This window comes from Pinus tabuliformis, chromosome Q (genome assembly GCF_031772625.1).
Source record: "Pinus tabuliformis cultivar Carrire ecotype Pingquan chromosome Q, CPIR1, whole genome shotgun sequence".
In the NCBI taxonomy this organism is placed as follows: Eukaryota; Viridiplantae; Streptophyta; class Pinopsida; order Pinales; family Pinaceae; genus Pinus; species Pinus tabuliformis.
Genome location: NC_142296.1, coordinates 1146619664 through 1146631866, shown reverse-complemented (window position 1 = coordinate 1146631866; position 12203 = coordinate 1146619664). Strand labels below are relative to the sequence as shown.

Sequence of the window (12203 nt, the reverse complement as noted above, 5' to 3'; positions counted from 1 at the left end):
ATAATTCTTATGATTAAAACATTTCAAATAATCTCACTATTTTACATTTTAGCTTCTTTTTAAATATATTTTCTTGTCAACTTTGCCTAAAATCGAGCAAAGATTTTAAAGACATTAAATTCATTTATATATTCAAAAATGCAGTTTAAAAGATGAAAATTTTCACATGGTATAGTATAGATTCATACTAACCACACAAATCTATGAAACATTGAGCACCTAGATCAAATATATAGAATGCTAGATCTGTGATTAAGATTTTTCTTTTTTAAATGTGGTTCACGACACTAAGTGGTCTTAGATATTAAATTCATTTACATATTCAAAAATGCAATTTAAAAGATGAAAATTTTCACATGGTATAGTATAGATTCATACTAACCACACACATCTATGAACACTAAGCACCTCGATCAAATATACAGAGTGCTAGAATCGAGATTAAGATTTTTTTTTTTTTTTAAATGTGGTTCACGACACTGTGGTATTAGACATTAAATTCATTTACATATTCAAAAATTCAATTTAAAAGATGAAAATTTTCACATGGTATAGTATAGATTGATACTAACCACACAAATCTATGAAACACTAAGCACCTAGATCAAATATATAGAGTGGTAGATCCAAGATTAAGATTTTTTTTTAAATGTGGTTCACAATACTCAGTGGTCGTTACATGTTTGAGTGCTAGATCCGAGATTAAGATTTTTTTTAAATGTGGTTCACGATACTAAGTGATCGTTACATCCAACGGAAAATCCAGGTAGATCAACCCAAAGGGATCTACTCGCCGACCAAACTAGCAAGGCCTAACCTAAAGGGTGTCAAGGAGATTTGACCTTGTGACCTCCTGATAAAGCAAAATACTTAATAATAAAAGTTCAACCAAATTAATTATGCCTTGAAGCTTATTCTTGATTAAAATGAATCCTTGAAGCTTAATTCTTGATTAAAATGAATCTATATTAATGTTAAATTTATGTAAAATACCTTATTTTCATATACATTTATCAACATAAAATTAGATATATTTAAATATTTTATAATAAAGTTAAAAAAAAAAAAAAAATACTAAAAAAACAAAATAATTCACATTAAAAAACCAAAAAATTGTAATTTTATTCGCTTTATATTAATATAAAAATAATATAATATTTATTTAGATAATTAAATTTGATTTTTTTCCCTTAATATTGTATAAATTATTGTAGACCCAACTAATGAAAAATTTACAAACTTTTTAAAGAGCTCATGTTTCACTCATCTTCTAAAATTAGAAGTAATATTTAACAAGATGTTGTCTTTAGGCACAACAAAGAACACCGTGGTTTGTTTTTCGATAGTTGGTCATAGTCATATATTAATATATTTATATGATAATTAATTTATTTAATAATAATAATAATTTTTTTATTTTATTTTATTTTTCTTTTATATTTTATATTTAAAATTTGTTTAAAAGTTGAAAAGTTAAACTAAATTAAGTTAATGTAATTTTTTTTGATTCTAATGTGGTATAAGGGATTTAATCTTTTGTAGTTTTGTTTTGTTTTTTTTCTTTTTCTTTCAGTGTTACACTCTAAAAAGAGCTTTGCTCTCCTAGACTTAAGATGAATCTTAACTCTACATTTATCATGTTTTTATACTCAAGATATTCCTTAAAGTGCAAGCATTTGGTGAGTTTGTTTTGAAAAGAGGTTTTTATATCAAGAAATTTGATTATATGGACTTGCACAACCATATAAATTAAATGGTTAGTAAATGAAGATAGACATCAATTCATAATAAGCATCTAAGCACTCACTTCATGATACATCTTTGGTTATATCTTTTTTTTTGCCTGTGGTTCACGCACACCTTGGTCAACGGGTGGCGCTACATCCATGGAAAAATCTGGGTTTATCGACCCATCGACCCTGAAGGGAATCTAGCCCCGCGGCCCACTAGCTAGGCCTAACCCCAAGGGCTTTGGGGAGAATGGACCTTGTGACCTTCCGATGGCGAGGCACTGATTTTGACCAACTGAGCTAACCCTCGGGGTTACAATAATAATAATTATCAATTATAAAAATAATTAATATAAAAGTTAAGTGGGTATATATAATGGAACAAGATTTAACCATGGAGATTTATCTTACTTTATCTTGGAGATTCTTAATTTATAAACATGCTTTGTTATAATACCATGAGCCAATACCATGACTTATCAATATCACATGCCCACAAATATATAACCCACTTTATATGACACTTGTTCTTATGGAATTTGAATTATGATCAATAAAGAGAATAAGTAATTGAAAGTAAAAAAGTTCACTTCTGAAAAGAATAATAAAAGGAAGATTTGTAATTTATTCAAACATTTAATTTAAAATGAATATATTTCATTTAAAATATTAGTAATAATAAAAAAATTCAAAGTAGGTCATAAATAAAAAAATTTCAATGTGCAAGGCTAAATCATATTAACATGCATTTGCCCTTAATGGGGGTGAGTATAGAGAGGAGGAGGAGACTAGGGGCCATACTAACCAACCTAGAAATACTAGGAGCATTACTATAGCAGTTGGTGTGGCTGCTTCATTGCATGCAGAAGTATGTTGATTAAATTCCTTTCCTTAATTATGACTTGTGTTAACGTGAAGAAATCGAGAGGTGGTGAGGTCTAGTTTAGTTACTTATGCACCAATGGGTTATTTCCTTGCACTATGAGAGAATTTAGAGAAATCTTGTAGAGACATCAACAAAATGAAATTTTATAGAGATGTTTTTGGGACGTGGTACAGGGAGAAATTTTTAATGGTATTCATTATAAAAGGCGTTGGAGTTATTGGTCTATGCTTGGCATGGCATACTAACTAGGGGAAGCTGCTAGAGTTGATAGAGGCGGTTCTGAACGACCTCTAGTTTTGGTTGAGCTCATGATTATGGGAGTTGAGATCCCTTCCTAGAGAAAGGAGCCTCTTTGGACTTGCAGTGGAAGGGTACTGGGTTTTTATTAAGCTTCAAAATAAGACCCTGAATTTTATATGGTATGTTTTTGGGATAATGTTTATCTACCAAAAGATATAGGGGGATTCTTGTGATATTTTGATTAGTTTGTGGGGTATCAACTATGAATTCATGCTTGAGCCAAATGCATGTGCTTGTACACTTTATGGTGATGCTTCCAACATCCTTCTAGTGAGCAGAGTCTAGAACTCTCTTGAGTTTCACCTTTTTTCTGATATTTGTGGCTTGTTGATCTATAGAGGTCAATGTCTATGTGTTCTCACCTTTGATGTCATCCTGAGCTATTGCCGGTAGCCAAACTTATCCATGGGTTGTTTGTTAGTAGGTGTAATTTCCATTTAACATGGGTTTACTCTCTCTACAGCTCATGTTAGTTGTCTGTGGGGGATTCTATCATTAGCATTGTAATATTTACCAAGGTTGGTAATTACATTCCCTCGAGATTGGGTTAAGTCCCGTGAGTGTTAAAGAAAATGCTCTTTGTTAGCAATGAACGGTAGAGAAACAAAGGATGTGCAATAGACGCGGGGGAAGGGTTCACGACCACTAAGGGTGTAGTAGAGATGTGACAACAAGTCGAGGAAGCTTTTGAGAGCTATCATGCATCTATTCCCCTTAATACCTAGAATGAGATTCATAATTTAGAATCCTAGGTTGTTTAAGAAAGACATGTCTTCTCAGATTATGCAATCTTAGAAGATGTAGCCACTTGGATTCCTAACTTGGGGAACACCTGGGGAAAAAGGAAACACTATTTTGGAGCATTAACCTTGTATTAGAAGATGAAGACTCTACTAGGCATAATATTGACGGATAAGCAAGCTAAGAGGCACAACACCTTTGCTAGGTTGAAGGATGTTAAGAGACACCAACACAATTAGAATTATCACCTAGATATGATTGAAGAGAGTGTTGCAGACATCAAGCTTCATTTTCAATGTAAACTATATTCTCATGCTCCGCTAAGAGCAAGTGCTAGAGACATTGCTTTGGTCACTCCTTCAGATACTTGAGTTTTCATGTTAATGTTCAGTTTTTCCTTTTACAATGCACTTATAGATAGTCTTGTTATAGTCTTGTTATGCTTGTAATGATAACACTCCTTGAGTTTTGGACCAATTATTCTATAGGTGGGTAGTCAAAATTATAGTTTCCTATTGGGCGAATTGAGACCACATACCCTATGACATATATGATGATGATGCCTAAAGGATGTACTTTTTTTTCACATAAATTTCCAATGTAATACAATATAAACTCATAAACAAACATATTAACATGTATTTAATTGCAAGTTTAAGTTTTGTAGATTACACCATCCAAGTGCCCAAGAAGATTTTAAAAACTTTAAATTCATTTATAAATTCAAAAATGCAATTTAAAAAATGAAAAATTTCACATGGTATAATATAGATCCATACTAACCACATATATTTATTAAACATTAAATATCTAAAGTGATCAAATATATAGAATGTTAGATCTGAGATTAAAATAAATCTACACTCCTATTAAATTCATGTAAATTACCTTATTTTCATATTTTCAAATATATTTATAAATATAAACTCATATTTTTAAATACTTTAGGATGAAGTTTATAAATAAACAAAACTAAAAAAATAAAACAATTCATATTAAAAAAAGGAAATAATGGAGAATTAAAATTTTATTTACTTTATAAAAAAAATAAAACAATTCATATTAAAAAAGGAAATAATGGAGAATTAAAATTTTATTTACTTTATATTAATATAAAAATAATATAATATTTATTTGGAAAACTAAATTTGTTTTTTTCTTCTAATTTTTTTAATCATATTTTATAAATTATTGTAAACCCAACTCATGAAAAAATTACGAACTTTTTAAAGAGCTCATTTTCATTGAAGATTGCATAATCATCGATAGAATGTCAATAGAGTTAATTTTATTTTGAAAAAAGGTTTTCATATCAAGAAATTTGATTCTCTGAACTTGCACAAGCATATAAATTAAATGGTTGGTAAATGTAAATAGACATCAATTCAAAATAAACATCAAAACATTTACTTCATAATACATCTTTGGTTATCACTTTTTTAGAAAATTTACTTGATAAACAAATACCATAACATATTAATCTTTTCCACATATTTAATATTAACCAGTTTAATGGAATATAATATGAATTTTTCAGATTGAACTGGATTGAAAAAACCAATCTGACGTGGAAAGGATTATTTCCAACTATGATTTTACAGGGGAGGAGATTGGTTTATCACCCGCGGTCGGAGAGACTGCAGCTCGCTTTTCAGACTCATTCCCCGCGTCGTTGTCAGCAGGGCGAGGTTGAGAATTTCGTTTCCTTTTACCTTTGTCACTCCTCAGCACAAAATCAGGAATAGCGCGTGCATTGATATACGTAATGTATATATGCATATCCTTTCGGTCCCACTTGGTGAACCTCAATGACTCCGCATGCCTGAATTCGAACGCCACTTGAGTGAGATCGAACTCCTGACCTTCCTGCATCGCAATCCTTTCGTTCCGTCGCAGCCCAACGTAGAAGTAACATTTATAGCCAACGTCTTCGGAATTTGATGGATCCATAAAATCTCGAGGGTGAAGATGAGCATGCAGCCCCAATTTTGTATTGTTTTCAATCTGCATAAATTTGTTTGAAAAAATGGAAAAACCCTTTCCAGTAAATAATCTAGTATATATATTTTTGTTATAATTAATTAATGGTATGGGAATTTTTGGGAAAGTTTTTTATTTTATTTTTCAATCTAATTTATCTATAATATAGCGGATTCTTTAAAATCAAGGATTGGTTAAAATCACAAGTTTGATGGGTGAGCTTCTCACAATCTAAGAGCCCCAAAAAATTGCTAGAGTATTGAATCTATATGCCATCAAAAAATCAGTTTAAACAACATAAATCAAGCTTTAATCATATTTTTTCTACCAAATACAAACAGCAATCTATTAAAAAAATTCCAAAAAATTACACTTCAAAACTACTACTATGTAATATGATTTACCATAATTTGCGCCATAAAAACTACTGCGATGTAAATATGATTTGCCAAACCTGCTGAATAAAAATCCTGAGTCTAGATTCAATCCATCCCTTCCATGTCCTGAAATTGGCTGCGTTGTTAGCCCTTATATCTATTTGGAAATAATTCTTGTAAGCCGAAAAGAAGGGGGAGTACTCGAAAAGATCGCTCCAGGTCTTTTTCCTCGCCATGATATCCTGTAATTTGAAGGATTAATTAAGACCATTCTATTAATTTATCTGCAGTACAATTTGTTATTTGTGTGTAATTACAAGGTCGTCAATGGTGATCTATGAATTATCTGTGCTTATTATTCATAATACCTGGCAGATGATTTGGGCCCTCTGAATTTCTTGCTTTATAATTGTTAAAGTAGATGGAGATACATTGTAGCTAGAATTGATGGAAGGAAATACAGGTGTTATGATGGGCATAAGATCGAGCTTGCTCTGCGAATTAATGGGGTCCCAGTCTGTCAGATTATAATTTGTTTGGGCTATATGGGCTATATCCATTCTACATGGTTTAACGGGGCTTGGCCAGTGCCAGTTGGAATACAAATTGAAGAATCTTGATACCAACTCGCTCGGGAGGGGTCTCCGACGTTGTTCGCTCTGGAGGGGTCTCGCACATTCGTTGACGACTAGACAGAGGAGCAAAGCCAAGTTTACTCCACCAAAATATCCGACAATCTGCATGAATTCATAAATTATTCTTTTTTTTAGCTGATGGTTATCACAAGTCATGAATCAAAATATTATAATTTTTTTGTTTTTTTGGGAGATCTTCATAGTATTTGAATTTAAATTAATTGTAGATTTCAGAAATATTTCAAAATTGGTACGAGCAAAAATTTTGTAGGCTAGAAAAATATTTGGAAATTTGATGATTAAAAAAATTAACTAATTGACCCTCTCATTCCTAAATATTGGAGAAATCTGCAATAAACATAAAAATGCTTCTAGCCAAGCAGAAATTAATTACTGAACTTTGCTCCTGTTCATTTTCTGAAATTTCCCAAAACCAACAAACTACGGGCTCTAAAATATCCAGAAATTTGATAATAAAAAGATAAAAAAATTGAACTCTCATTCCTAAACATAAAAATACCCCTGGTTAAAAATTAGAACTTTGACTTTCAATGCTCCAATTAAATATTCCCAAAACTTACCAACGAAATAAAGATCGCAAAAACTACTACTTACATTTGAATATATGCCTCGACTTTTAGCCCACAGTTTCAGACACCGCAGTGCCGTGCGATAACTCTGCAACAAGATGAATTTATATATTAATTAATGTGATAATCTAGAGAAAGATTTTTCCGCGAAAATTACATGGAATCTCATTTGTCGACGCGTTTCGAACCAACTTGTCTTCACGATGAACCACACTAGTTATCACATGGAATCTCATTTGTCAACGCATTTCGAACCAACTTGTCTTGACGATGAACCACACTAGTTGATTCTAAACGCGTCGGACAAATGAGATTCCATGTGATTTCACCGAAGAATCTTTCTCTAAGCTTAAGTTGATTGTAGATTTTTAAAATATTCTAGAATCCAAAAAATATAGAGACGGTCAAAAAATTGGCCGCAATCCTGATCATGTCTATGGTATCTCAAAATATTTGAGAAATCTACAATCAACTTAAAAATGACCAACCACCATGATTATGAATAATGACCAGCCACCATGATTATGAATAGAAAAATATTTTATTCATTACCTCCATATTTTCATTAACCACTGCTTTAATCTGTTCTATATTTTTATATCCGTTCAAACTGCTAATACTCTTGGGATCCATTCCCTCTAACGTCATATTCATAGGGTTTAAACTCTTCACATGAAAATAATCGACATCAGTGACAGAAATTATTAAACAGACAAATGACATTCATGGCCAGGAAATTGATAATTAATTACATTTGGTGTCTCTGGCAGGGACGTTATAGCGAAGACCAAATCGATTGATACTCCACTGAATTTAAATTTGATTACAGGCACTCTTGCTCCGGGAATCGATAACAGTTCTGTGACTTGAGTCTGCCGTGGTAATGTCCCTTCGAGTCTGTTAAAAATCTTTGGATAATTTAAACAAACAATCTTTATTCAGTGTCAACAAAATGGAAAGGAAAAAGACTAGTACAAAAAAAAAATGTATGGCCTAACAACGTGTCAGAAAGAGTAAATAGATTAAAAAATCATTTTTTTTTGCGGTAGTATGATTATTATTAGGTGAGGAGGTTTGATTTTTATTAAATAGATTACAAAATTATGTTTTTTTTTTGGCGATAATCTGATTATTAGGTGAGGAGGTTTGGTTTTTACTAAATAAGTTAGAAAGTTTTTTTGCGATAATCTAATTATTAAGTGAGGAAGTTTGGTTTTTATTAATTTGATAATCTGATTTTAAATAGTCTATATAAACCTAAACACAATTAATTGAAAAAAAAATATAACACAAAAAAAATTAAAAATCATGTTCATGTTCTAACCTCAAAACGTGAATAATGATTTGGAGTAACACACAACACATCAATGTCTGAACCAGGGCCATGCACCTTCATCCAAGTTCCAAGATTTCAATTAGTACAGGAGTTCTCCAGGGTGGTGCAGCTACAATATTCTAATGAATGAAGATAAATGTGATTGAAAGATTGCAGAAATTTTATACATACTTTCAGACTGTAAGATCCGAAGATAAACATCACAACATTAAATGACCAGTCGAAAGATTGTTCCAAAATCTGATAAAAAACAAATAAGCCTACTTAATATTGAATATTTGAAAGAATAATTTTGGCATAAATCACGTAAATCACATGTAGACAGACATTTGTTGATGAACTACTAGTGTGATTCATTGTCAAGACAAGTTTAATAGATGTCTTTACGATGAACCACACTAGTTGGTATTGAATATTTGAAAGAATAATTTTGGCATAAATCACGTAAATCTTATGTAGACAGACATTTGTTGATGAACTACTAGTGTGGTTTATTGTCAAGACAAGTTTAATAGATGTCTTTACGATGAACCACACTAGTTGGTTTGAAACGCGTCGACAAATGTCCGTCTATATGTAATTAGAGAAGCCTCAATTTAACTATTAATATTGAATATGTTTTAAAACTTCAATACAAATTCTATTTTCTATGACAGAGAAAGATTCGACAGACTTTCGTTTTTACGAATTCCTCTGCTGTAATTTATTGGTTATACTCACGCTACGAAGATCTCTGAGAGCCTCTTCCCTCTGTTTGTTCATGGAACTGCTCTCATAAACATTAGCATCAATCAGATACTGTTGCAGTTCTTGACTCAAACTTGTATTAGAAACATCAGCGGGTGCCTGTTCATTAGGGGAGGCCATGGTAACCCTAAAAAATAAAACAATGGATGTATCTGACAAATTACGAAGTTGGACGTTGGGTCCATATGTTGAATATTCTACAAAATCCGCCTAAACTATTTTAAACTCCCAGACCGATTCAACCAAAAGTCGCGAACATTTGGCCGAATGGATGTCCTTTCCCTCTAAAATATGGTTTAAGTAGTTATTGTGCATTAATTTCGTTTTTTCAGTAAAGTAAATAATGCCGTAGTCTAATTGCTGGTTTAAGTAGTTATTGTGCATTAATTTCGTTTTTTCAGTAAAGTAAATAATGCCGTAGTCTAATTGCTTTTTGGCCTTAAAAGCCATGAAAATAAAATCCAATAATAATTACCACATCGTTAAAACTTGAGGCAGTATTTTTTTTTAAGAATAGCAAATAGATATTTAAGTTAGCTTTTTTGTGTGTTAATGTTATGAAATAATGCACGAGAAGAAATTCAAGTTTTGGTTATTGAGTCAAGAGGTTTATTTTGGGCATGTTTGGAATAATGTGTAACAATGTTTATTTGTTCTCAAAGTTGAAATTTTGACCATATTCATCAAAATAGAATTTTTAAAAATTTAAAAATTAAATAACTATACAAAATATTTAAATAATATCAGATTTCTCATGTTAAATCCCTAGATAAATCTATACTCGTAGTAAATCAATTACTTTATTTTTCTTAAAATACCAAAAATAAAATAAAAAAATAAGTTCACCACTTTAAAATTGTCATTCCATGGCTAAGCAAAACCTTGTGAAATTATTGCTAAACTAGCATAAAAAAACCATTGAAATATTGTAATATTTATACACATTGTACACATATTATAAGCATCTTTAAAGCTAGTAATCCAATTGAGTTATTAGTTCCATCACCTAAATTTTACATGAAATTTTATATAATTGATTTGTGGATAGTTTTATATAACAATTTGATATGAACAAACTAATGTAGTTATAAAAATTTATAAATTAAAGGTGTGATAAATATAGATAGGTATCAATGTATCATAAATATCAAAATATTTTATAATATATTTAATATCATTAAAAATTAATTAAATTGTATTTTATTTTAAATTATTATTATTAACTATAAAAAAATTAAATATATGATTTGATACATTTAAAAAATATGTAAGATTCTTATCATGGAGATTCAACTTTTTTTACGATGAATATTTGTAAGTTATAAATAAGTCATAGTTTATCAATACCACATGCTCAAAAATCCGTAACACATTTCTTATGGTACTTGTTCATATAATGATTTTTTCTTAATTAATCAATTTGATTAAAATGGTAGAAAAGGCGTCCTCTCAAGGTAGCTCAAGTGGCAATGGCCGTGCAATGAAGTCTCACCGAACCAAGATATTGGGTTCGAATCTTGTGGTACACTCCCTCGTATGGACATGTAGAAAATAAAACTATTATCAATATAAATGATCACAAAACACACAAAGTCACCTCAATTGATATTCACATGCTATGAAGTATTATGTAAACCATGAGATTCAAAGTTCAAATCCACCATGGGTCAAGCCAACCACACACGCACACACACACACACATGAATGAAACATTTGATTTGAGAAACTTAATATGAGAGAAAAGGGGCACTCTTTATGGAGTTGTGATGGGCATTGTTGCGTGAATGACTATTACAAAATCTTATGCTAAATAATATCAACTACATAGCAATAATGATACCAAAAGGATGGAATCCATTCTCCTTTCATTGGCCCAATATTTATCATAACTTGATGATAAAAATAACGATACCAAAATAATGGAACCACTTCTCCTTCTAGTGGCCCAATATTTAACATAACTTCATAGTCATCATGAATGGATATCACAAAATCTTATGCTTCAATATCAAGTATATAACAATAACTATACCACAAGAATACCAAAACCCCTTCTCTTTCTAGTGGCCCAATGCCTAAGGCAACTTGACAATCATATAAAGTTAGTGTTTGGGTGTTTGCATGCCTAAACTCTTAATTAGTTTTATGGGCCCAATATTTAACATAACTTGATCATCATCTAGAGTTAGGGTTTGTGTGTATGCATGTATGAACTCTCAATTAGTGTTAGTGTTATGGACCCTCTAAAATATGCTTGAAATTCCTCATGTAGCTAGCCCCACATGTGTGAGATATGGGGGTTGAAATGGCTTCCACTTGATACCATGATGGTTAATAGAGTAATTCAATTTGTGGTAGGTATACATTCCTCATGTGAATTTTTATTGAGGTGATTTTCACATCATTGAAAATATTTTCGTGTGTACAACAATATTTGGAGGCCCCATTTGAGGATTGTTGGGGTCCATAATTGGAAACCCTATCTCAAAGAAATGTGTTATCACTCTGACAACCATCATTGACTAAAGTGTGTTTCCTTTTTGTATGTCATCCTTATTATCTATTTTCCCTTGTAATTTGACATAAAAGCTAACTGATTTAGGTTATTTTATTAATAAATTAATGAAAGGTTGTTTCAGGTTGTTTGGTTTGTTGAGATGATGTTACAAGATAACATTTTCCCTAGTTTTGACTTGCTAAGGATGGAACATAAACTCTATTGATGACTAGTGTTGATAAACGCTGAGCTTATTTTGGATACTTTGTTCTAGTCCTATGCTTAGTAACAAGATTGATTTGGACCAACACCTAGTGAGAGCCAACTCGACCATTGAAAGGGGACATCCATGAACAACATAATTGACTCAGTTGAAATAATTAG

At 31.2% G+C, this 12203-nt stretch overlaps 1 protein-coding gene across 1 annotated transcript; it reads right to left on the bottom strand.

The window, feature by feature from the left end:
- Window positions 1-5244: 5244 nt before the first annotated feature.
- LOC149223640 (nuclear poly(A) polymerase 1-like) lies at window positions 5245-9442 on the bottom strand. The gene is made up of 10 exons (XM_089387959.1): window positions 9296-9442; window positions 8747-8815; window positions 8564-8629; window positions 7992-8147; window positions 7792-7905; window positions 7231-7327; window positions 6618-6751; window positions 6383-6508; window positions 6092-6256; window positions 5245-5661 (listed from the first exon to the last, which is right to left on the bottom strand). The coding sequence occupies exons 1-10, from the start codon at window positions 9440-9442 to the stop codon at window positions 5245-5247; spliced, it is 1491 nt and encodes a 496-aa protein (XP_089244085.1).
- Between the last annotated feature and the right edge of the window lie 2761 nt (window positions 9443-12203).